This window comes from Staurois parvus, unplaced genomic scaffold (assembly GCF_062004578.1).
Source record: "Staurois parvus isolate SC_StPar_1 unplaced genomic scaffold, SC_StPar_1.0 ptg000142l, whole genome shotgun sequence".
Taxonomy (NCBI): domain Eukaryota; kingdom Metazoa; phylum Chordata; class Amphibia; order Anura; family Ranidae; genus Staurois; species Staurois parvus.
Genome location: NW_028317938.1, coordinates 2,003,761 through 2,031,375, shown reverse-complemented (window position 1 = coordinate 2,031,375; position 27,615 = coordinate 2,003,761). Strand labels below are relative to the sequence as shown.

The window sequence follows — 27,615 nt, the reverse complement described above, 5'->3', positions numbered from 1 at the left end:
CCAAAGTCATGAACAGAGCCAGGATCAGGAACGAGCAACAAGGCAGGAGAGGAATCCGAAGTCAGGTCAGGTACAAGCCGGGTCAGCAACAAGGGGATCATACAATAATACAGCAGGACACAGGGAAACAGCTTAAGACCAGACAGCACTAAGCACTGAGCATCCTGTAAATAGTCCATCTGGCTCCAATATTCACTGTGCATGCGCGTGCTTGTGTGTGATCGCGCATTTCTGTGCGCACGTTTGGTCACTACTCTGCGGAGATTGCTGTGCGCATTTATATTAGCCAGCCATCTCACAGGAATTCCCTTACAGTAGAGTTGGAATGAGAAAGGAGTGTTAGTTATATAAGTAATTGGGCTATCTATATACAGTATATAGCAGTGGTCACTAAATGGCGAACCGCGGTCCGGAACCAGACCGAGGAACAGTCCTGTCTGGACCTCAGCTGTGCCACTGCCACGGCTGGGTGTCCTCTTCTGGGCCTCTCACTCAGCCACCGATGTCATCCTCACAGTGGGCGGAATGTGAGGAGCTGCAAATCGGGACTGAGGAGCGGGAGCTGGTGATTACCCAGCTTGTTAATAAAGATTTCCGCTCTCTGCAGCTCGAGACAAAAAGCGGGAGTCTTTTCATATTAGCAAGCAAGGCAATCTCCCACTTGTTAACTTGGGCAGCTCCCGCTTCTCAGTCCCAATCTGCAGCTTCTCCCACCCCCGCCCGCTATGAGGATGACATTGGTAGCAGGCTGGAAGCCCAGGAGTGGACACCCCAGAAGGATTTGTGTCTCTGCTCTGCCTAAGGTACCATAGGACTGTGCATAGGAAGGATTGCATTAAAAGGGTTTATATTAAGGGACACTGTGTTGTGTTAGGGGCTCTGTATTGTGTTAAGGGGTGCTATGTTTTGTTAAGGGGCTCTGTGCTGTGTTAAGGGGCGCTGTGGTGTTTAAAGGGGCACTGCGATGTAAAGGGGGGCAGTAATGTGAAGGGGAACTGAGGACACAGTGGGACTTCTTTAAAGAGGGGACTGTGATGTAAGGGGACTACAAGGTACACTAAAGATGATAATGTAGATGTGTTATATTGCTAACGAGATTTGGACCTCTGCTGGAGGGAAATTTTGCTGACCGGACCTCCGTAAATTTTAATTCAAGACCCCAAGTATACAGGTTGTCAGTTAGTCCTTTAACATGCTCGGTGATGCATGCAGCATTGCAACGCAGTGGTTGGTGTGCAGCGCAGTCCGGGCCAGGGGCGGACTGACAACTCATGGGGCCCCTGGGCTATAGGGGATCATGGGGCCCCTATGTCCTCACCCACACTCAAAAAAAGCCTATAAAAAGGTACCAGAGGCATTTCATGGGGCCCCCTACTGACCATGGGCCCTCGGGCAGTGGCCGAGTGAGACTTCAAAAGCCCCTACAGGTCATCAGTTTAGTGTTATGGAGCAGGTCATCTACTAGAATTATTACTCTCACTCTGGCTTGGAATTTTGAATATTGTGCATGGCTCCCACCCTGAGAATTTTTGATAGGATCATATAAATACTTTGACCTACAGGGGAATGCTTCCCCTTTTCTTCCTTTTGGACACATTTTTTTACCTGCAACAAAGTGTGCATTTATTTATTAAAAAAATTTCAAAAGGTGAACTTAGCCTTTTTTTTATGATTATTTGTGTGAGATATTCGGGTTAGAGAGTGGGGAATTTGTTGGGGGGCGGGGAGTGTGTTATGCACTTTGTACAAAACATGCTATTCTTAGATCGATACATTTTTTAACAGATCTGAAGACAGCTGTGTTGTAAAGTGAAACAAAAACGAGAAGCGCACCAACCTTGTGCATTACCTCAGTAACCAAATTTATTAATTAAAGAATGGTACTCACAAACAGTGAATAAAAACAGGCATGTAGTCCTCGAAGAGCTCTGATGAAGAAGGCATGGCCTTCGAAACGCCTCAGCTGTACTGAGTGTCTAACCCCATGATGGGATTCGCGCTTGCTCCTTATCTCTGAAGTTCCTTCAAGGACTACATGCCTGTTTTTATTCGCTGTTTGTGAGTACCATTCTTTAATTAATAAATTTGGTTACTGAGGTTGGTGCGCTTCTCGTTTTTGTTTCACTTTGCAATATTGGTTGGGCATCCCCAGCCTTGTTTGGAGCTGCACAACCTTTAATACACTGGTGGTCGCCTTTTTCTGGTTTTGGTTCCATCTACTCGCCACCAGCCTGGGTCCTATAGCGCAGGAGAAATCGCATCTGGTCTACAGCTGTCTTGTATGCTATGGACCCATTACCTGAAATTTCATTCAGTTGTGAAAATGAAAAAATCTGCACCTACGATCCTGCATATGGACCATCTTTTACTCTGTTTGCATGCATAGAGCATTTAGTGGTTATGTATGCGGTTGGTCTTGAATACCACAGATGCTAGGCAGCAGGGGCCCCTAGCATCCAAGCAAGCCAGGATGCTAGATGGAGCAGCCGCCTGTGTCTTCCTTTTCACTGTATGATGTACACAGCACAAACATTACATGTCTACAGTGTATAGGCAAGATTTTACATAGTAGCTTGCTGCCTTCAAGATCTTCAGTAAAATCAAACAGCCTGTGTGCATGAACCCTCCAAAAGTTTTGAACCGTTTCAGACGTGTAGCAAGTTGTTGAGACCATCCGTATGTTATTTGTCTACTTTTGTAATAGATGTATTATGTTCCATTTAATTGGTAATGCTTTAGTGTGATTTCATGTTAGCCTTTGTTCTGGAACATAAGCATGTTGTGTGCAATGAACTCATGAAGCAAATACATGACCTCACAGCAGAAGCATGATATAAGCTTTAGATTTGATGTGCAGCTTTGAGATCTAGATTAACAGGATAAAAGAACTGAAAATTTGCTTCCTACAAAAGTCAAAGTTGATTGTGTCTCAAAGTCTACTTTGTAGATCATTAAAATAATTATTTAAAAATCATGGTTGGGAAAACTTTTATCTGCAATGATGTGCAGTGAATTTGCAACAGAAAATGTAGGTCTTAAAGGAGCAGCAAATGTGTGATCTAAACTAGTTTTACCAGTGTTATTTAGCCCTTCTGAAGGAAGGATCTTTGCATTTTAGGGATTTTCATATACATATGGGAGTCAGTGACTTATGATAATTCCCTAAACTTGCCCTACTTACGTTTTCACTCCATTCTTCCAAGTTATCACAGTTTGGCTCTTTTCTTTTTTGCAAGGTAGATTCATTTAAAAAATAGAAAAAGAAATCAGCTTTTAAATTGCAATTTTATTAAAAATGCTAGGTGAGAAAAGAAACCATGGTTGTTAATGATGGTTTGAAGAGGTGTAATCTGTGCTATAAACTTTTAGCATGATTAAAATAGCTCATTGCTCCTGTGAAGTAGTAAAATAAAAAATACATTTTCCACTTCCACTTCATTTGCTGGTGCTCTCATTTATTTTCATTTATTGTTTTAAAATTTATTTATTACAGGTACTTATATAGCACCGTCAATTTACGCAGCACTTTACATACATCTATAGTACATTTACATCAGTTCCCAAATCTCAAGGGGCATACAGTCTAAGGTCCCTAACTCACATTCATACATACACTTACTAGGGCCAATTTAGATAGAGCCAATTAACCTTCCAACATGTCTTTGGATAGGAAACCCACGCAAGCACAGGGAGAACATGCAAACTCCAGGCAGGTGGTGTTGTAGTTGGGATTCAAACCAGCGACCTAAGTACTGCGAAAGTGCCAACCATTAAGCCACTGTGCTGCCCGTTTTGAGCTTTTATTACTAAATAAATGTACATTATAAATCAAATCCTTCAGCCATTACCAAAAGTGCTGAGAGTCTGCCAATAGCTATATTCCTTAACATAAATGGTTGCGTTACTTGCGATACTTCATCTTAACATTCAAATAATTTCTTATTTCACGCACACTAAAAAAACACTGTAAAAAACGCTGGATAAAAAACGATGGTAATAGCATGTTTTAGTAGCTTTTAGAAGCATTTAGGAGCGTTTAGGAGTGTTAGCGCTTTATTTGCATTTTTATAGTAGAAAAAAGCTATAAAAAAAAGCTGTTAGGAGTATTTTAGTACCGTTTAGGCATTTTATTCTGCTGGAAAAACACTCCAAAAAATTCTACAAAAACAATTTTTTTCTGCTCCTAGACACTCAAAAAATGCTAATAGCCTAAAGTAGTGTGTATGGACAAATAGGATAATGCTATGTAGCTTGTAGGAGCTTAAAAAAATGCTAGCGTGCATGGAACCTTAATGATGTACATTCTCCAAATGACAGTAAGAAAGACAATTTAGTAACTTTACACGTCAGCGTAAATACATTTTTGACATGTCATAATACAAAGTAACAGCAACTTTCATTATTTACAATCACTGAGATCCAGCTAAGTGAATTTGCCTAGGCTGCTATCATCTGATTAGTCTGCTGCAGGCAGGTGGAAGCATTTCTGCAGTCTCCAATCCCACAGGCTACAACATTGTAACTTTGTAGAAAGGTGAGAAGCTGCAGCAGGAGCTAACCTGTGTCAGACATTGTAACAAACCCAAGAAGTGCACAGGCATCAGAATTTACACAATGTTGTAATTTCAGCCAGCATTTCAGTTTAGGACATAGATGCAGACCCTTCTCAAAAATTGCTCCATCCTTCTGGAGAGAAAAACAAGTGGCGATTTTGTTAGAGGGAGCAATGGATTCCCTCTAAAAGGTTAAAAAAATGCTTTATTACACTTATTACTTAGTAACATAAAAATACATCTGATGCTTGGTAAACTTTAAAAACGTGGAATATAGGTAGAAATCAGTAATCATATGTAAAAATACCCCCATTGGCAAAGGCCCTGTCCCGGGAATGGTATGTATGCTGATGCCTAACTCTAAATATTAGGGGAGATCCAAAACCAATGCACTACAGAAAAAACCCAAAGAAAAGGATAGAACACTGCTAATCTGCTGATTATCCTTTGAGGTGCTATATCCTTTTCTTTGGATTTTTTTCGATAGAAATCAGTAATCCTTAGCTGTTGTAGTATTGTGTATACATCTTATATTATTCTATTCCATTTGAAACAGTCCCTTTGGCTAAAACACAAATACTAAGGTACATTTAAAAATGTATTTTTCTTTGTATTGTTGAGACACTCAATAACTTGTTTCAGGAACAAGTGGAATTCTTGATGAGCTTCCCACTATGTTCCACAGATCTTGCTACCATACTGTACCTGTGACCTCCATCCCATAAAGCACCTTTGCAAGGATACTGTACAGCTTATTTTGGTGGCACTCAGAGGACATCCGAGACAGATGTTGTTGATGGCAGTGAAGCCCTCAAGGGTTGCAAGCCTGTTTGTCCGACGACTGCTTAGGGCTGCCGATCTGACAGGAAACTCCAACATGTAACCAATTCTCAGCTTTATAGGATGACTTGGAGCAGCTATTAAAATTCAAAATTAGAAATATGGTATTTCCTTTAACTATTTAGCAAAAATATAAAGTTCATGTAGAACTGTTCTTTTTTTTTAACCCAAAATTTCTTTATTAGTATTATAAAAGTACAATTGACAGTACATATTGACAAAAAGGAAGTAGAGATAGACATTCTACAGTATTGCATTGAAGATGGCACAACACATTCTCCATGTTATAACAGAAGCAGAATCAGTACAATATAGAGAAAGAGATTATCCCTTATTTATCATAACAACAGTTGTCCTGTCAGTGCTAGTAATATAGAAGCCATCAAACTAACAAAGGGTGGGTAAATGTAATGCCAATAGAATGCTGGTCGATATAGGGTCATTCTTACTATTATAAGAAAATATAATAATCATCAAGAGAAATATTCTACTAGAAGGATAAGACAAGTAGCCATAACTTATACCCCTTAGAGTTGTAGAATCCTATCCATGACTAGTTGCCGTGGAGCTAGACCTGGAACATTCACCCAGCTACACCAGACTAGCTCGAACTTGCACAGCGCTTTGTGGTGTCTATAAGTGAGTTGTTCCTTTGACAATAGTGAATTGACATACTCTATCCATTGTTTTTGGCTTGGGGGCATAAGTGACATCCAATATCTTGCAATGAGTTTCCTGGTCAAGTATAACAAGCGAGTAACCATGATATATGTCCCCGGTTGATACAATTGCACATCAAGTGCACCTAGAAGACATATCAAGGGATTCAGAGAGATAGTACAGTGGGCAAGTAATGAAACAGTTTGCATCACCTCCGTCCAGTACGCAGTACGTTTAGGACAACGCCAAATCATGTGGATAAAGTCTCCTGTGTGGGAGCAGCATCTCAGGCACAAAGGTGTATCTCTTTTGCCCCAAGAGAACCACCTGTTAGGGGTGCTATAGGCCCTGTGGAGTATGAACAGTTGGGAGAGTTTGTGTGATGCCGACAGAATTGTCAAGGGTACCGACTCGAGTGCTAGCTCCCACTGTTCCCCATCAATCTCACCCACATCTGCTGACCATTGTGCTCTACTTTTGAAATTAGCGTGATGGTGAATAGTGGATAGCAGAGTCTGATATATCCTCGAGATCAACCCCCTCCTCACTTTAGATCTGGATACTTCTCTAATGAGCAGAGAGGTAGTTTTGCTCACAGTAGCAGTGTGTTGCTGGGTTTGTATCGCATGCCTGAGTTGTAAGTACTGATAAAAATGTTTGTATGATAATGTAAAATCAGACTTGATGGTAGAATCCAGGAACAGCTGATCAAGAAAATTTATCCCTCTCTGACTTCATTCATAAAAACCCTCCAGTTTTGCTAATTCTGGATAACTAGGGTTACACCAAATGGGGGAAATGTCCAAAAAAACACTGATGCCTAAAGCAGTCTTCCCAGCATCCCATACTTTCTGTAAGAGATTAGCAGTGGGACAGTAATTAGGGAGAGCAGGGGGGGTCATCTCCAAGTGGGAAAGCACTGGTAGAACAAGGTTGGTTAATGTGATCAGTCTAAACCACAGAGTCAGGGTAATTCAAAAGCCCCCAGCCAGTTAATTGCTGAAACTGTGCCACTAGAAATTACATTTTTGGATGTGGGATGGCTAGCCCCCCTGCTATCTTTCTCATATTGTAAAGTCAACAAACTGATTCTGGCCTTTTGCTTCTTCCTTATTAAATATTCGAAATTGGGAGTCTATTTGGGAGAACCATCTCTTTGCTATCCATATAGGAGAGTTGTGGAAAATATATAAAAGCTGCGGTGCCCAAATCTTTTTGATCAGATTCACCCGCCCCACCACCACAAGTGGAAGCTTACACCAGGCCCAGGTATTTAAAGGACGTCAGGACCAGTATCTGCACAAGCCTATAGCCAGTAGGGGCAAATTCAGTGGATATGGGGCATAAGGGCAAATTTATCCCAGTTAATGGAAAAAACTGCATATCTTCAAAATGTAGTAACAAGATCCATTAGTGCCTTCACCGAATGTGTCACCTAGATATAGTAAAGTGTCATTGGCATAGAGGGATATCTTTTCCTCTGTGTTTCCTCTGCAGAATCCAATATCCGCAGATTTGCGGATCATAATCGCCAGAGGCTCTATTGCCAAGGCAAAGAACAGGAGGGAGAGGGGACACCCTCGAGTGTCCCTATGCAACAGGAAACTATCAGAGAGCTCATTATTTATGTGGAGTCTGGTTCTAGGGGTAGAATAAAGTATGCAGACCCAGGTAATAAAATTGGTGCCCAAGCTAAATTTGGAGAGTAACTTCCCAAAGGTAAGGCCACTCCACACCGTCAAAAGCCTTAGTGGCATCCAGTAAGGGAATGGCCCTGCCCCCCCCCATATTGTCCACCAGCATTTGCATGTTGATAAAGAAGAAATATTATTTGTTGTTGATCTGGAAGGGATAAACCTGGATTGATCCTCATGAACCAGTTTACCAATGACCTTGGATAGCCTGGTGCCAGGACTTGAGCTAAGAGTTTAAAGTCTACATTCAGTAAAGAATGAGACAATACAAGTCCGGTAAAAATTTATCTTTCCCAGGTTTTGGGAGTACTATCATTATTCACATACAGTCATGGCCGAAATTGTTGGCACCCTTGATATTTCTCCAGGAAATCATGTATTTCTCACGAAACGTATTGCATTAACACATGTTTTGCTATACACATGTTTATTCCCTTTGTGTGTATTGGGACAAAACAAAAAAAGGGAGGAAAGAAAGCAAATTCGACATAATGTCACACAAACCTCCAAAAATGGGCTGGACAAAAGTATTGGCACCCTTTCACAACTGCGGATAAATAAGAATGTTACAAGCATGTGATGCTCCTGTAAACTCACCTGGGGCAAGTAACAGGTGTGGGCAATATAGAAATCACACCTGAAAGCAGATAAAAAGGAGAGACGTTCACTTAACCTTTGCATTGTGTGTCTGTCTGTGCCACACTAAGCATGGACAACAGAAAGAGGAGACGAGAACTGTCTGAGGACCTGAGAACCAAAATTGTGGCAAAATATCAACAATCTCAAGGTTACAAGTCCATCTCCAGAGAACTAGATTTGCCTTTGTCCACAGTGCGCAACATTATCAAGAAGTTTGCAACCCATGGCACTGTAGCTAATCTCCCTGGTCGTGGACGGATGAGGAAAATTGATGAAAGATTGCAACGCAGAATAGTCCGGATGGTGGATAAGCAGCCCCAAACATGTTCCAAAGACATTCAAGCTGTCCTGCAGGCTCAGGGAGCATCAGTGTCAGCGCGAACTATCCGTCGACATTTAAATGAAATGAAACGCTATGGCAGGAGACCCAGGAGGACCCCACTGCTGACACAGAGACATAAAAAAGCAAGACTACAGTTTGCCAAAATGTACTTGAGTAAGCCAAAAGCCTTCTGGGAAAACGTCTTGTGGACAGATGAGACCAAGATAGAGCTTTTCGGTAAAGCACATCATTCTACTGTTTACCGAAAACGGAATGAGGCCTACAAAGAACAAAACACAGTACCTACGGTAAAATATGGTGGAGGTTCAATGATGTTTTGGGGTTGTTTTGCTGCCTCTGGCACTGGGTGCCTTGACTGTGTGCAAGGCATCATGAAATCTGAGGATTACCAAAGGATTTTGGGTCGCACTGTAGGGCCCAGTGTCAGAAAGCTGGGTTTGCGTCCAAGATCCTGGGTCTTCCAGCAGGACAATGACCCCAAACATACGTCAAAAAGCACTCAGAAATGGATGGCAAAGAAGCGCTGGAGAGTTCTGAAGTGGCCAGCAATGAGCCCAGATCTAAATCCCATTGAACACCTGTGGAGAGATCTTAAAATTGCTGTTGGGAAAAGGTGTCCTTCCAATAAGAGAGACCTGGAGCTGTTTGCAAAGGAAGAGTGGTCCAAAATTCCGGGTGAGAGGTGTCAGAAGCTTATTGATGGTTATAGGAAGCGACTGATTTCAGTTATGTTTTCCAAAGGGTGTGCAACCAAATATTAAGTTAAGGGTGCCAATACTTTTGTCCAGCCCATTTTTGGGGTTTTGTGTGACATTATGTCATATTTGCTTTTCTGCCTCTGTTTTATATTTGTTCCAATACATACAAAGGGAATAAACATGTGTATAGCAAAACATGTGTTAATGCAATACCTTTTTTGTGTGAAATACTTGATTTTCAGGAAAAATATCAAGGGTGCCAACAATTTCGGCCATGACTGTAGGTGAAAATGCACTCTTCCTAAAGATGTCAATAAACCAGGTTTCAATAAAAAAGACCAAGTTTTTCCCCTCAGCCCATTCAGGAATGTCAACAGCCTGCACATTGTTGCACCTTACTTGAGGTCCTCTAATCTGGCTGCATTAAAAGAGACAGACTGAACATAGTGGACATCACGCTGTAATGGTTGCCACTCATCCTCTAAAGGTACTGCATCTGCCTTCCAGAGCCATAGTGTGATCATGTAACTTTAGCATTTTTTTGTCTCACTAACGAGAGTTCTACCTTCATCCCCTTTAATTCCCCAGTTAAATTTGAAACAGAAATGTTGCATGTAGTGACCACAACCACCAGGATCTCCTACAGAGTAGGCTCAGAAGCAGTGTCATCTATGTGGAAGGCAGGCACCATTACTGAATAAGCAGTTTGTGTACTCACATGCTCGCAGGAGCAGTCAGCATCCTCAGAAGAGGGGAGAGTGCCCTTTGGATCACTCATGTTCAGCTCCACTTCATTGCAGAGCAATGGAGGAGCAGAAACTGTGGGCTCCTTCGCCAGTGTCTTGGCGAACAGTCTCTGGGCAGCCTCTTTCTGCTTTTCCTTGGCGGCACGAGGCTGATGTCTGCCATCTTGGCCTGCTCTATCCAGCGCTGCTCAAGCCTTTTTTCCTCTTTTTTCCATCACTTGGAGAGATATGTCTCAGCAGCAAGAAGCAAAGAGAGCGGGGAAGTCACCTGGCACTGTGGAGGTAGGTTCAGGAAAGGATAGTGGCGCTGTCAAGATAATAGCTGGGATCCTTGGCGGAGCTGCACAGATTCACATCTCTCTACATATCGCGGTGGCCATACCCCCAGACCTGTTCATTTTTAACACTGTACCCCCACTCACGTACAAGATGTGACAAATACAGTATATACTGTATACTACAATATAATAACCCATGCACTTAGACATAATTTGTTATCAAAAGCTTCTAATTGCTACAAGAGCTTTGTAATCGAACATGTTTTCAATCCATTTTGTGTTTTGTAGGCTAATAAACACAGACCATGGCTTAAGGTGAGAAGATAGTACATAATTTAGTCCTATTCTGCAAACATGAACTGTTCTGTTTTTAATGTGCACTAGTCCTAGAGGTCTTAAATGATTGGCTTGATTTTTTTTTCATTCCACACAATAACAACTAATTAATACAGCTCTAGTTATACAGGCAGTTTACTGTGCAAACAATGGATGAAGTGTATTGGCTAAGCCACATGGGGTTTGTTTAATCAACAGAACCTGTAGTCATGAAGCACATTCAAATTATCACTCCATTGTTCTAGATTAGTGGTCTCCAAACTGTGGCCTTTGGGGTACTATTTTCATCCACTGACACCAATGATGAGGCAACATTTCCAACACTGACACCAATGAAGAGGCACGATTCCCCCCAATGACACTAAAGATGAAGCACACTTTCCCCCCAATGACACCAATGATGGGGCATAATTCCTCCCACTGACACCAAAGATGTGGCATCGTTTATTCCACTGACATCGGGACCTTTCCTACATCCAATGGGCACAGTCTTGCCCCCCCCCCCCCCTTAAGTCTGAAGGACAATAAACTGGCCATTTATTTAGAAAGTTTGGAGACCCCTGTTTTAGATCAATTGGTAGTCATGGGATTGAATAAATCTAGTGCAGTTTTTCGTGTAAACAGTGCAGTCATTTTCATCCTGGCCTCATCTGCTTATTCTTTTATTTACTGTATATATCACACATATATAAGCACTTTATGTGTCATTTAAAGCACCCCAAGGAAGTTTCAAGGTGAAATATATAAAGAAAAAGGAAATAAATGATTGTAAAAATTGCACGAGAAGCAAAATTTATTATCAAGAGGATGAAGGCAGGAGGAGAATTAACTTATCTCCTCTAAATAGGAATTAAATAGATACTTTTCTTGCTTTATGATTGTTGTTCATGCATTAAAATAGGGATAGGGTAAAGGGTAAAGACAAAACAAGAAAATGTATTTTATATATATATATATATATATATATATATATATATATATAATATGATTGCCAACAATCTAAGACCCATTCACATCAGCCTGATCTGTTTTGTGGAGCATTAAATGCATGTGCATTGGCCTGCACATTAGTTTGCATTCCCTTAGAGTAGTCCACTCATTTGAATGAGCTCCCCAACACACCACAAGGGACCAAAAATTGGGCATGCAGCATTTTCTTCAGTGTAGCACAGCACAACGTGCACATTAGTATGCTGCCAACTATTGTACAGCTGTGCAATGCAGTTGCTCTTGATGTGTTGGGTTGCCATTCAGAATAAATGACAGGGCATTGTGCCAATGCACATAATGAGTGTTACAACTCCACAATGGTGTGAACAGGCAGTGGTAATAAGGTATCTTCTTATAGTTATATGACATTTTGTTAATGATTATGTAGCACCCTCCTAGTTTAGCTAAGGGGAGCTAGATCCCAATGGTTAGTCAGGAGTTGAGTAGCAGCTCAAGTGTAATAGCCAGAGGGGTCAAATTGTGGTCAGGGCTGGGAGGCTCTGCAGGTCAGCTCCTCTGGAATTTCTCCCTGCTCTGAGGCTTATGGAGGAGGGCCTTAGAGGCAGTGGGTGGATCTGAGGAGTGGCTGGCTGCACTCTTGAAGGACCTCAGCCAGTCCCAACAGAAGGCTTGGCAAGGGGCTGATCTCCCTTAAAAAGTGTTGGAGCCTGCTCAGTGGCAGGAGTGTGGTGGTGGGAGAGGTGTAGGGAGTTGGAGAAAGGAGGCTGCAAGGAGGCCTAGTGGGATGGGTCCTGCTTGCAAGCCTGGAGCTGGAAAGGCAGAAAATGCATGACTCACTGGCCCCCTGAGTGAGGAACATCCGTATGGCAGCGAAGGAGCCCAGCTGAAAGACCTGGTAGCAGCAGCCAACCGGCATGCAGTACAGGAGAGAATCTGAGTGAGTACACCCCCTGGGCGGATAGGGGAAGGAGCAATCTGGTGGGAAACCAGATTAGCCTCCTACTAGTGACTGTTCACCTATTCAAAGGGACAGGAGCCAGATCTCCTGCTCAGAAAAACTTTCCAGATTGCTGGGTGAAAAGGAGTTCAACTAGGGTCTGGGGTGGTACAACAAGGAGATGCTGGTCAGCACTCCAACAGAGACTGTGTTGTAGAAGAGAAGCTTGTGAATAGTTCCAGGAAGTTTGTCCTCAGTTATCGGTTCCTTTGGGCATCCTATGCCCTCCCTTACCCTATCCTTGTTTGAATCCCCTCAATAAACAACAAAACCAAAACTCAAGGATTGGTTTCTGACTCTGAAGCACTTGTGTGGAAAAGGCTGTATGGGACTATAAGGGGGACCCAATTCATCAGCAACCCCTAAAAGGGCAGTGCTACAATTATTAATGGATGCACAATGGAAGTGCATTATCATAATTATTTTTAATTTAGTTTAACCACTTGAAGACCAGGCCTATTCTGACACTTTTTGTTCACAAGTAGAAATCTGCATTTTTTACTAGAAAATTACTTAGAACCCCAGACATTATATATATTTTAGCAGAGGCCCTAGAGAATAAAATGTTGGTCATTGCAAAATTTTATGTCACACGGTATTTGTGCAGCAGTTTTTTCAAATGCAATGTTTTGGGAAAAAATACACTTTAATAAATTTAAATGAAAAAAAACCCCCACAATATATAACCCAATGTTTTGGTAAAATATAATAGATGATGTTCCGCCTAGTAAATAGATACCTAACATGTCATGCTTTAAAACTGCACTCTCATAGAATGGTAACAAACTACAATACTTAAAAATCTCCATAGGTGAAGCTTTAAACATTTTTACAGGTTACCAGTTTAGAGTTACATAGGAGGTCTAGAGCTAGAATTAAAAAAATTAAATTAAATTTTTTTTTTTTAAATTGCGCCTTTAATTTTTTTTAATCATTTTTGTTCATATCACAAGAAATGTAAACATCCCTTGTAATATAAAGGGATGACAGGTTCTCTCTATGGAGACATCTGGGGTCTATAAGACCCCAGATCTCTCCTCTATCCTGGAAAGCATGAGAGAAAAAAACCTACTGATTTCATGCTTTACAAAAAAAAAGGCAGTGTTTACATCTGCCAGAATTGAAAGTGACGTCATGACGTTATTTCTGGTCTCCTAGACCAGGGGTGGGCAACCTGTGGCTTCCCAGCTGTTGTGGAACTACATTTCCCATAAGGCATTGCAAATACAGGCATGACTCTACAGGTCCAATGAGACATTACAAAACTGACAGTTAGAGCTATGACTTGCGGAGGCATGATGGAACTTGTAGTCCTGCAACAGCTGGAGAGCTGCAAGTTGCCTACCCCTGTCCTAGACCATAGAGATGGCCAGGGACCTTCTGGTCTATATGCACTAGGTGAAATACTCACAAAGGTAAGTACATAGGTTAATCACATAGATTTTACAAAATGTTGAATAAATTATGTTTACAATATATGATTCATCCAACACTTGCATGTGCTTGTTGTTGTCCACTAGTTAATCCCTACAACTCCTAATTATTGCAAGCAATGCTCAAATAGGTCACAATGCTCACGGTTTCAGGCTGAGTATGGATATGCTTAGACAATGGAAAGCGCAGTGAAGTGCACATATTCATAAAAATAAATTAGATTTCAACTTTCATCAGAATAAAGTAAGCAAAAGGATTAAAGATGAGTTTTGATTGTTTACTCTGGGTTACTGCATTTTACACATTGCTCTTTTGACATTAAAAAAAGGCCATAGAGTTATCATTTGTCCCTTCATGTCATTTTCTTTCTAGAATAAACATCTTATATTCAAACTGTATCATTCTCAGAGTGAGAAAAAATAAACAAACATTTTTTTGTAGCGCAAAATATACTTTGTAAACGGCAACATTTGGAATTTCTATGCTGTTAATAAATGTACTTTCTGTAATGTAAATGGATCACCAAACAGCTACAATTAACATATTATTTGAGCTTCATTAAGCTGCTTAGCAAAATAAATTAAACAAAATAAATACATGTACAAAACTGGACTCCAAAGTCTAAGGACCCATACACACTGAGAGTTTAGGCTGGACAGTGCACAAATGTTTAGGGCAGTATGTGCCCATGGACGAGCGCCCAGAACGCAGACTTCTTGCATTCTGGGCATTGATCTCTGGGCGCATACTGGTTTAAACTCTCATACCAATAGGTGCACCCTCCAGTCTCAGCAGCTGTCAGACTCTCATAACTGTGTCCGCATCTAAATGCCAGAGCCTCATTCAGTGGGGCTAAATGCCAAATGTTCATGGGGTCTAAGAGATCATTCACACAATTTGTGGAGACCTGCATCAAAACACAAAAGAAAAAAAAAAGTAGATGCTCCATGCTGGAGCTGAAACTGTACTAACCTGTACAGTAAAACACGAGTGAACTTACAATAATCCTTAGCTCCTCCTTTGCTATATTACCGTTACCTATGTCATATTTGGAGACGACCCCCTGCCCCGTTCAAGTGCTGAGACTCTGAATAGAAAGCTCTTTGTAGAATTTGGGGTTGATTTAAGCCCCGTACACACGGACCAAAAATCAGCCAAAATTATCCATTACAGTAGAAACTCTCTGACTTTTGGCCCATGTGTACAGCTGCTTGTCTGATAGAAGCCAATCTCATGACCAGCTTCTGTGGAACAAACATGTTGGAGAACCAGCAGTTGATCAGCATCCGGCCAGCGCTTGCAGCCAAAGGTTGCAAGTGCTGACCAGTATGTTCTGGCGGCGGGGGCGGTCCCCCTATCAGAACACAATAGCATCGCTGTACAAACATCGCATAGTGAGTGCAGTGACCTCTAAGTTTTGCTGACCTCTCAGCCTGCTGTGTTGAATGAAAAAAAAAAACTTAACACATGTACCAGGCTTTACTAAAACTGCAGAGTTCAAAATCTGGTGTAGCTCTGCATAGAAATTAATGAGCTTCCAGGAAGGTCAAAACTTAATAGAACAAGCTGTAGGAGCTTTGGCAAAAAAATGCCAAAAGCTCCTAAACTCGAGTTTAGGAGCTGCTTGTGTGCATGAAGCCTAAGGCCTCATGTACATGGGGTGTTTCTGAACGATGGAAACTGACTGCTGGAAAACGTAGGTTAAAAAAACGTCTGTTTAGCCGCGTTTGCATAACGCGTTTATGCACGTCTATGCACGTTTCCGTTTAGAAGAGTTTTTTAAAGATAAGCACAGGAGAACCTCCCAAATGCCCAGAATGTACTGAAAAGTGGTAAATTATTAACTATTTCAGACTGTTTCAGAGAAATACAGATAGTAGAAGCAGAGACAGCAGTAAGTGTTGAGATAATTAGGTGAGTTGCTCATTAACATTTCTTTTGTTTCCAAGGGTGGGAAAGGTGTCTGGAGGAGTGAGTCATTAAGGTCACCTGGCAGGGGGTCTTCATGAGGAATTTGAGGTGTGAATGGGCATTAACATATCTTTTGTTTCCAAAGGCGGGAGAGGTCTGAGGTGTGAATTGGTCATTACAATGTGTGACAAGCTTGGTAGAAACATCCTGTGTTCAGTGTTTTGTCCATCTGAGTACCTTGAAAACTCTTTGCGTGCATTTTTCATGATGAAAAATGGCTCTGGACAGCATTGGGAACTGGAAGAGTTAAAAAAAATTTCAAACGCAAACGTTTATAAACGTGATTTGCCGTGTTTAGATGTGTTTAGCTGCGTTTACAAGCATTTTGTGTTTAAAACGCTGATAAAATCGACGTCTGAACGCAAGTTTGCTACGTTCAAAAAATGACTGTAAACTCAACTGCCTGTAAACAACTGTAAACGAAGATATGTACATGGACACATAGGAAAACATTAGGGTGAGTTCAGGGGCTGCTGAAAAAAACGCTGAACAGCTCCTAAAAGTGAGTTTATCAGCTGCAGTGTACATGAGCCCTAAAACAGTTTCCTAGTGTGCTTGCTTAGATGGATTCAGACTAAGATCCGAACATGCTGGAGCTCATCACTGTTGTAATCTTTGGGTCTGATCTAGTAAAAAGAGAAACCAGATGAAATGCAAAAGAGAACACAAACATCCAATAGGTTTAGAGAAATTTAAAGTAGACCTTTTAGTAAGTCTGCATAATTGAATTCTCAACGTCATAGTATACAACAACAGAATATTTTTCAAGCTCTGCTCCTTATCATTAAAAATCAATACTTGGGCTCTAGTCAAGTGACTTTGCCTGAAAAGAAGTCATCAGTCTGCTGCAGATAAGAGGAAACATTTGCTCAGTCTCCTCACACCCACTATTCACACAACAACACTAACTTTGAAGCAAGCACATTTGTTATCACAGCCAGGAATGACACAGGCACCAGGACTGACATGGCACTGCTTGATCTAAATCAGCATCTCAGTTCAGAAAGAAGATTTTGATGATGCAAAATTCCTGAACAATGATGGATCCCTCCTTCTGGGCAGAAAAGCAGACATGGCACAGTACTAAGGAGCAGTACTGTGATCTCTGTGATGGGTGATCGATTATTTAGCACTCATGCATATGAAACAATATATTTATTAGAAGGTCAGCTTTAAAACAATAGAGCTTCTCTTGCCTGTGATTGGATGTTTCAGTGCACTTCATCTCACACATACACAAACCAACCATCAACCAAATAGAATTTAGCTTTCATTGATTCATTCATAGAATGACCATACTGCACACCATAGTTTTTTTCCCCTTTTTAATGCTATTTTATCAGACCTTAAATACTTTGGTTATTAGAATTATAAATATGGATGAGTTGTGTGTCTATGGAGTAATTTAATTTTGAATTCACAGCTCAAACAATGAATAAATTTCACTAGACAGCAACACCCGGCAAAGAAAACATGCCACGCACACATATAACTATAACATATCTATCCATAAAAATCTGTTTATTATTTAATGTGAAAGATGTTATCTGCAAGAAAGAGATTCATTATTTGCCCTAAAAGATGTTGTTTTCTTTGGCATGTTGGAATATCAGAACAAGATGCAGATAAGAATGATTTTTCACAGCTGCCGCAGTCCTCCCTTGCTGCTCATTACTCTCATGTGTGACAAGTGTTCATGTATAGAAACCTAAATAGGCAACAGTTTAAGGGCTTAAGCAAACTTCAAATGGGTACAGTGGCTACTTAAATTTCACTGTTACCTGTCGTTTCAATATGTAGCAGTTTGAAGTAAGATCTTGTAAGAATCACTCTAAATTCTTGTATGTGAGTAGGCCTCTATTTTTTTTAACATAATGGCTCTATAATTATTATTATTATTTTTATACAGTATTTTTATAGTGCCAAAGGGTTTGCTCAGCGCTGTACAGTAGCAAGGGGGACAAAACATGAGACAAGACAGTAACAATACAATACACGAGGGGTTCGAGGGCCCTGCTGTTTCGAGCTTACAATCTAGGAGGGAGGGGAAAGTGGTACAGGAGGAAATGGCTGTGGGGGATGGAGTGGTGGGAGGAATGGAGGAGATTAGTTGTTAGGTGAGGTCAGGTGTTAGGTGAGGTTGGGATAGGCTTCCCTGAAGAGGAGGGTTTTCAGGGAGCACCTGAAGGTGAGGAGGGTAGGTGACAGTCTGATGGATTAGAATAGGGAGTTCCAGAGGATGGGGGAAGTCCTAGAGAAGTCCTGCAATCGGGCGTGAGAGGAGGAGACCAGGGAGCTAGAGAGTAGGAGGTCCTGTGAGGAGCGGAGGGCACGGGTAGGGTAGTATTTGGGTATCAGGTCGGTTATGTAGTTTGGGGCGGTGTTTTGAATAGCTTTGTAGGTGAGAGTAAGCAGTTTGAATTTGATGCGTTGGGCAACCGGGAGCCCGAGAAGGGAATTGCAATAGTCCAGGCGTGAGATGATGAGGGAGTGTACGAGTTGTTTGATGGTATCTGGGGTGAGGAATGTGCGTATCTTGGAGATGTTGCGGAGGTGGAGCCTGCAAGATCTAGGGGTAGGAAGGAGAGGTGGGAGTCCAGGGTGACACCCAGGACTTTGGCGTGTGGAGTGGGAGAGATGGTGGCGTTGTTAGTAGTGATGGAGAGGATGGGGGGGCGTGGGGTGGGGGGAAGACCAGGAGGTAATGACATTATTATTATTATTATTATACAGGATTTATATAGCACAGTTTGCTCATTGCTTTACAATATAAAGGGAGACAATACAGCAATGATATAGTTCAATACAAGAGGGTTAGGAGGGCCCTGCTCCTTGGAGCTTACAATCTAAGACACAGGTGTCAAACTGGTGGCCCTCCAGCTGTTGCCAAACTACAAGTCCCATGAGGTATTGCAAGATTGACAGTTACAAGCATGTATTCCAAATGTAGAGGCACGATGGGACTTGTAGTTTTGCAACAGCTGGAGGGCTGCCAGTTTGACATCCCTGATCTAAGACATCTAGTTACATCTCTGCCATTAACCTCCCTAGTGGTATGATTATGTCAATATTTCTGTGCTCAAAGCGGTATATTTTTTTGCATGGAATTATGTCGTTTTTTTATTGTAGGCCTCTAATTTTTAGGAATAACTCACTTAAATCTGTCCGAACAAGAGTCTAGTAAACATCCCGGGTATGATAAAATTTGAAACACAAAATCATAAATTATAATATAATAAATAATCATAAAAAATAATAATATAATAATAAATTTAATTAAATAATATAATGAAACGTAAAACACTGAAATTTGAAATATAGCGCCAAGTTCGCACATCACTGAGCTTAGTCGCAAAATCGTTTTGAGTGTCTGATGACGAATTTCCCCACAAATCATCATCACTCAATTCTGCAAGTGGTTCTTTTTTTTTTTTAAAGAATATTTATTGGGTTTTAACAAGGTAAAACAAAAACAAAATGGTGAGACAGTTATGACACCAATGTTACATCATTTCTAGTCAGAGAGATAATGGTGCGGCAAATAGGGTGCCCTTAGCGTAATGAGAGCAGTTGCAAAAGGGCGTTCTTATGATACTAAGGTATAAAGTTTGTGTAAGTGAGTAGCGAAGAAAGTAGTGTGAGGAAGTGGTAGGCAAGAAGCTTGTGTGTAGAAAAAGGAGAAATAATAGCCAGTAGGAATTATGCATTCGGGAAGTGATGTGATGTAGTGATTTGCCAGTAGATAATGTTGGATGGTTAAGATGTACGCTGATGTCATCTGTTACCCACCAATAACAGGTCAAAAGAAGGTAAAGAGAGAGGAAATATCTGAGAGCTTTGGGGCTGGGAGTAGATGAAAGGAATAAGAGAGAAGTAGAGTAAGAAGACAGAAAGTACGAGGGGGGGGGGGGATTATGAGCAGATAAAGTAGTCAGAGTGGATGAGATTGTTGAGATTGTTGACGAATGATGATAGGAACAGTGTGAAAGCTGGAGTAAGGGATATAGAGGAGTAGGGAGAATTTTACCCAGGGACCTAGGTAGATTGGAGAGAAATGGAAGAAGGAGGGGGGAAGAAGAAAGGAGAGATGGAAGTCAGTGATTAGTGATTACGGGTTCCACCACGAGTAATGTGGAAGAAGTGTCACCTTCCAATTGCCTGGTGTGGATCTATGTTATAATGATAGTGTCAAGTAGGTATACAGGTATGAGCCGAAGTGGAGAGATTAAATAGAGGGTCAAGATACAGTTGAGGTGAAGATGGAGAGGGAGTAAATGGGAGAAAAGGAAAAGGTCAGTGGAAGTAAAGCATTGCACTATAACAACTTAGTAATTGAAACTAAAGTCAACTAGTCAACTAGATGATAGTTCCGATATCACCGGATTTGAGGGGGGTTTCATTGGACGACTTAAAAGGTTAGAATTCTGGAGAAAGAAGGCCTGCTCCTGTACGGATAGGGATCCTGTAATATAGGAGTTCCACTTTTCGAAGTAATGGGACTCTTTTGAAGTGGTGGGGGAGGTGATTAGATTGAGTCTATCAAGACGTAGAAGGGAGTTGAGCTCTTGTTTGATGTCCATCATGGTTGGAGGGTAGTTGGAGACCCATTTTCGGAGAATGACCAGTCTTGCTATTAGTAGGCATGTTGATATCCAAGATTTGTTATTTCTGAAGGATGACGTTTGAGAGGAGAAGAGACCAATGACTTGCTGTTCCATATAGCCAAAGAGAAGCGGTAGCGGGTGCATGGGTAGTCGGAAGGTAGTGATAACGGATATGAAGTTGACCACTTGCTTCCAAAATGTGGAAATAGCAGAGCAGAGACAGAATCTGTGTTGTATTGATGGTTTTTGAGTTCCGCATAAAGGGCAAGTAGACAGAGCCGGATCGGTTTTGATGTAGAGACAGGGCATGTAAGCACGGTGGAAAATCTTAAGTTGTTGTTCTCGCCAGAATTCGGAGTGGCTGAAGGCACATGTGGAATTGAAGCCTGATAGTAATTGGTCAGCTGTGAATGCGTTATTGAAATCTTTGACCCAGGATTTCACAGCATTGAATGTCTCAAAAGGTTTGGCGTATAGGAGGTTCAGCGATCTATATATGTTTGAAATTTTGTACTTTCGAGAGTTCGCCAAGACATCAATAAATGTCAACTGAAATCTAGTAGATTTAATGGATGCAACGGAGTTGACAAAGTTCCTTACTTGAAGCATATAGAAAAAGTGATGTGCTGGTAGTCCGTAGGTTTGTAAGACGCTGTTTTGGGGAACCCGTAGAGGTGTCATATAAGTATTGTACCAAAGTTAGTTTTTGAACTCGCCAAGTGTCATAAGCATCATAGGTCCTTCCACATTTCCAGTTCCCCAATCATTTTAGCGATCGTGGGCGTGTAGTTTAGCGTATATAAAGATGAAGCTAGTTTCCCTATCTTTATGCCTAAATAAGTGATATATTTAGTAGTGATTTTAAAGGTCGAGTTTTGCGTCCATACCGGGAGGCGGGAATGAAACAATGGAAGCACTTCACTTTTGGAGAAAATTATGCGGAGCCCTGAGCAAAGGCGGAAGAAGGAGAAAATATGGTGAATGTATGGTAGGTCGAGGGATGGGTGCGAGGTAAAAATTAGAATGTTGTCTGCAAATAAGGCAAGCCTCAACTCCTGTTGCCTGATTGTGATGCCATGACGGTCAGAGTGAAATAAGAGGAAGCGTGCTAATGGTTCTAGGGCCAAGTTAAAAAGTAAAGGAGATAGAGGGCAACCCTGTCTAGTGCCCTTGTGGAGTTGAATAGGGTTGGATATGTGACCTGCTGCTATGACTCAGGCTGTTGGGGATGAATACATGGTTTGGATCAGATGCATAAAAGGGCCTTCAAATCCAAACTTCCTTAGTGCTAGAAAAAGCCATTCGAAGTTGACGTTGTCAAATGCCTTTTTGGCATCTAATGAGATTATTGCTGCGTCTTGGTGTGTGCCATTAGAGGCTTGACTCAGGGCAGATATCACCTTCCGAATATTTGAAGCTGCTGAACAACCTTGCACAAAACCCGCTTGCGAAGGATGAATAAGAGTAGGTATTATAGTTGCTAGGCGAGAGGCGATAATTTTTGACAGGAGTTTTGCTCCGAGATTCAGCAGGGATATTGGATGATATAATCCAGGTTCTGTCTATATCTTTTTCGGCTATCAGTTTAATGTGAGCTTGGAATCCGGAGGGAAGGTAGTCCCCTTCTGCCTGAATGGATTGGACCACCGATTGTAAGGTAGGGGAGAGGGTTTCGGCCATGAGTTTGTAAAATTCGGCCGTATAGCCATCAGGGCCGGGGCTTTACCGTTCATGAGTGATGTAATGGCTAGGGATACATCTGCCTGAGTAATGGGAGCATTTAGAGCCTGAAGTAAGGTCCAGGAAGGAGGTGGCTTTAGCAGTGTCTATAGGATCCGAGCCATATAGTTTGGTACAAGTTTTCTAAAATGGAAATAATGTCTAGAGGATCGCTTTTCAATATTCCCTGTGCATCTCTCAAATATGTAAAGAGAGTAGGTGTGAATGGTTTTTTACATAGTCGTGCTAGCAGCTTGCCTGGCTTGTTGCCGAATTTATGAAATTGCTGGTCACTATGGGACTGATATGTGGCCTCTTGAACAGCTGCCCATGTATCAAAGTGTTGTTTGGCCTCTGACCATGTTTTCCTATTTTCGTGGGAGTTGAGATCTGCCAAGTCTTTCTGTGCCTTTCTTAGATGAAGGCTTGCTACTGTGTAATTTAGGAGAAGGTTTTTCTTGTAGGTGGAAGTAAACGCTATGATTCTACCTCATAGGACTGCCTTGCCTGTCTCCCAGAAAAGATTAGGTTTTGTTTGGTGTTCTGCATTTGTGTCACAGAACTCACTCCAGGCAGTGTTTAATACTCGGAGCAAGTCCTGATTATTTGCCAGAAAGGAAGGGAAACGCCATGTACGTGAGTATTGGTTGTGCTGCGTGTGTTGTATGGATATAGAAATCGGGGAGTGGTCGGAGATCGCTATGTCTAGTATATTAGAATCCTTGATGTTCTGTAATAGCATGTTGTTGACGAAGAAGTAATCAATTCTGGACAGAGTATGATGGACAGGGGAGAAGAAAGTAAATTCTCTTCCTTCTGGGTGTGTCAGACGCCAAGCGTCCGTGAGTTGTAATGCCTCTGTGAAGTTGTTCAATAGCGTGTGTGTTGGTAGGGGGGTGGAGCTAAATGGGTAATTTGGAATAGAAGGTTTTAATTTGTCTTCCTGCGTGTTCATACATTGGTTGAAGTCCCCTCCCAACAACAATGGAAGGTGCATAAAATTTGACAATTTCAAGGACAGATCTTGAAAAAATGGTTTGGGTGAGCAGTTCGGGGCGTATATGTTAGCCAATACCAAAGGGGAGGAGTCTATTTTGATGTGAGCAGCAACATAGCGTCCCTCCTCATCTGTGGCTAGCGTTACAATGTCGGGTGTGAGACGTTTATGTATGAGGATGATTACTCCTGCTTTGCCATTGGGTGATGGCGATCCCAGCACCTGTCCCACCCATAGTTTTTTCATACACATAAAGTCCATTTGGTTTAAATGAGTTTCTTGGAGGATGTCTGTTTTCAAACGTTTGAGATGGCGAAGGATAGCCATAAGTTTATGGGGCGATCTCAAACCTTTAACATTCCATGATACCACTCGAATCATGGAAATGTAGGTACGGGGGTGTTCAGAAAGGATTTAGTATCCTCCCTATGTGGCAGCGGTTCTGCGGACTCAGCATTGTGGTCCGTGTTCTCTGTGTGCATTGTGAGAAAATAGGGCGTTGTGGGGTCTCCGGGTAAGAGGAGGATATAGAGAAGAGAGAGAAGAGAAGAAAAGAAGAGAAAAGAAAGAATAGAAAAAAGGGAGGGGGGATATGCAAATATCGGGGTGACCCAACAGGGGTTATTGTAAAAATAAAAGTCACAGAAAACTGTATAGTCATCCTGGACTTCACATTATTCCGCATGTTGTCTCCTAATCTTGGCCTGCGTTACCGGAAATGATCGGGTGTAGATCCTGCACCGAGGAAATGCATTGTCAGGTATGAGGAAAGGAGGGCCCCCGACAATGGGATGGGCCACCAGTGAAAGAGGGGTCAGCTTACCCCATTATCAACGGCAGCGCAGCAGCCAAAGGGTACAACAAGACATTGCATACACATCAATGTGAAGGAGAAAGAAGGAGAGCTAGAGAACCTGAGAAACATCAGAGCATCGTAGTTGGCTAGCTAAGAGCATTATAATACAACAAAATACTTTGGTATGAGGCAGTAAATACCAGTACGTAGGTATGCGAGTGAGGCAGATGTAGGCCATCAGAGTGGTCTTTGCTTTGCCAATGTATAATTGACACGTTGGCGCTTTGGTGGTTCCTTTCGTGGACTGCGCTGATCTCACAGGCCAGAGTCTAGTGGTGACTGCTGTGATTGTTGAGGGCCCATGACCTTGAGTAGATTATTTTGAAAGTACAGAAGGGCTTCCTCTGGGTGTGTGAATGATTTGGGTTCCCCTGTGGGCGGAGTGAAGCAAAGTGTAGCAGGGTATGCAAGGGTGAATTTGACCCCTTTTTGAAATAGTGTAGCACAAATTTGTTGGAACGACTTGCGTTTGCGGGAGACTTCTTGCGAGTAATCAGCAAACAGTAAAAGCTTATGACCGTCCAGTTGCAGGGAACGTGAGTTGTGAAACAGATATTTGACGATTGTAGAGCGCGGTGTGCGTCTATCATTTGAGGGTGCACCTAAGCGATGTGCCCTTTCGACCTGGCAAGGTAACGTGATTCTCAGTGCTTCAGGAATGCATTTAGAGCAGATATCAGATAATAAACCTGAACTGTAGGATTCTGGGAGTCCAACATTGCGCAGGTTGTTCCTGCATGAGCGGTTTTCTAAGTCATCTAGTCTATCCAATATGGTCTGTTGTACACGTTTAGATTGTGTAGAATTCGCCTGCATAGCTTGAAACTCATCTTCTAAGTCAGAGAGGCGATGTTTAGCTTCGGTTATGCGTTTGGCGTTTTCCCCCAGATCTCTTCTGAGCTTCTCTATGCCCTGAGTTACTGCTCTGTCTACTGCCTGATTAATGGTAGGTAGCAAAAAAGAGGCGACAGCCTGTGCAATATTTTCATATTGGTCCGTGGGACTATTGTGTTAGCATGCCCTACCAGGGGAGTGTGGGGCTGCTGTGCCTCTCTCCTACCTGATCCTGGGTCTGGCTCTGGCTCTGTTTCTATGCTGGCTGTCTGGCGGATTGAGCTGGTGCTGCTGTGCTGTGCATTGTATGTGTTAAGGCTGCTGTCAGCAGCGTGGTCAGTGGCCATCTTGGCTGCAGGAAGGGGAGATCTGTCCCTCTGTGCCCAAGCAGCGGGATCCTGGCTGGGTGTCGCCGGCCGCAAATACCGCTCCATTGGGATCGGGAGCGGAGGGTGCGGGGGGGCACTCCCGTGCCACTAGGGTAAGTCCTCCGCTGCAGGAGGCTGTATTTCTATGCACTATGTTCCGGAGCTACTGGATAACTTCTCTAGCTCATGTGGCGCCAGAGCCAGAAGTCCTGCAAGTGGTTCTGATTTACTATCGCTGTTCTCTAGCTGGTCTAAAACCGCTTTTGACATAAAGGGACGCTTTTTGGATGCAATGGACTTTTCTCAGTTTCAAGGCAGAAAGAACAGGAAAAATGCAGGCAGGGCACAGGACAAAGCACTCGGGACAAAATGTATGTGAAATAGTTTGATACAGTAATGTTATACTATGAGATTTTAGTGTATTTAGTGAATGTCACTTTTTAAAATTTTTAAATTTACGGTCAGTTCCGGCCCTCGTACATCCCGACACTCACAGGGACCGGAACCCGGAAGACAGATGCCGGTATCAGCCGGAGGAGATGGCCAGGGACGCTGCAGGGGGGATATTGCGGGAGCGAAGGACAAGGTAAGTGCTGGAGGGAATCCCTGAGCAACGCTGCAGGGTAGTCCCGAGTGTAGCTCAGGGTTACCGCTTGTGGTACTGATAACCCCGAGCTACACTTGGGAATACTGTCAGGGAGGTTAATATCAGGTTATCTGCCAGTGTGTGAACAAGGAAGTCTGAGGATACTACAGAAATAAGAGCCTTTTTCATTCATTTTACATACAAATTGTCAGTATTGTCTCAAATAAACCACCTTTGCTACTGTTTTGATTCTGACTGGTGGCTGTTGGCGTTTTGTTACAGTTTTGGGGTTGTATTCGATATGTGCAAAGAGAGATCACACAAATACTTTTAGGTATAGCATTTATTAATAGTAATGAAAGATACAGATAAAGAAAGAAAATATAACAAGAATACTTAAAGCGGAGTTCCACCTGAAAAAAAAAATACCTGTCAAATTCGGGTACCCGCTCCCAAAAGGTGCCAATCCTTAATGGGGAGCAGGGGACAAAGGCTTAAAGCGGAATTTCCATTTTAATTAAAGATGTTGTTTCCGCCGTGGGTCCTTCCAATTACAGTTGTGTTCAAAATAATAGCAGTCAGACATCACTAACCTGATCAATCACTGTTTTTGGTAGAAATGATATTTCTACATGGCAAATAATTTACTAGCAGGTGTAGTAGAGTAATAGAAATCCAACAGTCATGACATGCATGCTGCTGATTCTGTGTAATTGAATCACTAATTGAAAGGGGCATGTTCAAAATAATAGCAGTGTGGAGTTCTATTAGTGAGGTCATTCGTTCTTTTAAAATCAGGTGGCAATTATTGCCCTTATTTAAGGAAGGAAGGCAGCAAATGTTGTACATGCTGGTTACAGTGCATTTCTCTCTGAAATTCTGAGGAAAACGGGTCGTTCCAGACATTGTTCAGGAGAACAGCGTACCTTGATTAAAAAGTTGATTGGAGAGGGGAAAACATATAAAGAAGTGCAGAAAATGATAGGCTGCTCAGCTAAAATGATCGCAAATGCTTTAAAATGGCAACCAAAACCTTAAAGACGTGGAAGAAAGCGAAAAACTACCATTCGAATGGATAAAAGAATAGCCAAAATGGCAAGGACTCAGCCAACAATCAGCTCCAGGAAGATCAAAGAAGGTGTAAAGTTACCTGTGAGTACTGTTAGAAGTCGCCTATGTGAAGCCAAGCTATCTGCAAGAAGCCCCCGCAAAGTTCCACTGTTGAAAAAAAGACATGTGCTGAAGAGGTTACAAGTTGCCAAAGAGCACATTGACTGGCCTAAAGAGAAATGGCGCAACATTTTGTGGACTGATGAAAGTAAAATTGTTCTTTTTGGGTCTAGTGGCCGGAGACAGTTTGTCAGACGACCCCCAAACACTGAATTCAAGCCACAGTACACTGTGAAGACAGTGAAGCATAGTTGCGCAAGCATCATGATATGGGGATGTTTCTCACACTACGGTGTTGGGCCTATTTATTGCATACCAGGGATCATGGATCAGTTTGAATA

The 27,615-nt window shown here is 42.1% G+C and overlaps 1 protein-coding gene across 1 annotated transcript in view; it reads right to left on the bottom strand.

Moving 5' to 3' along the window:
* Positions 1–27,615, bottom strand: part of IP6K3 (inositol hexakisphosphate kinase 3) — a 236,650-nt gene that overhangs the window by 57,782 nt on the left and 151,253 nt on the right. Inside the window, 1 exon segment of the mRNA XM_089673602.1 lies at positions 5,298–5,470. Within this exon segment, the coding sequence (XP_089529728.1) occupies positions 5,298–5,470 (173 nt within the window).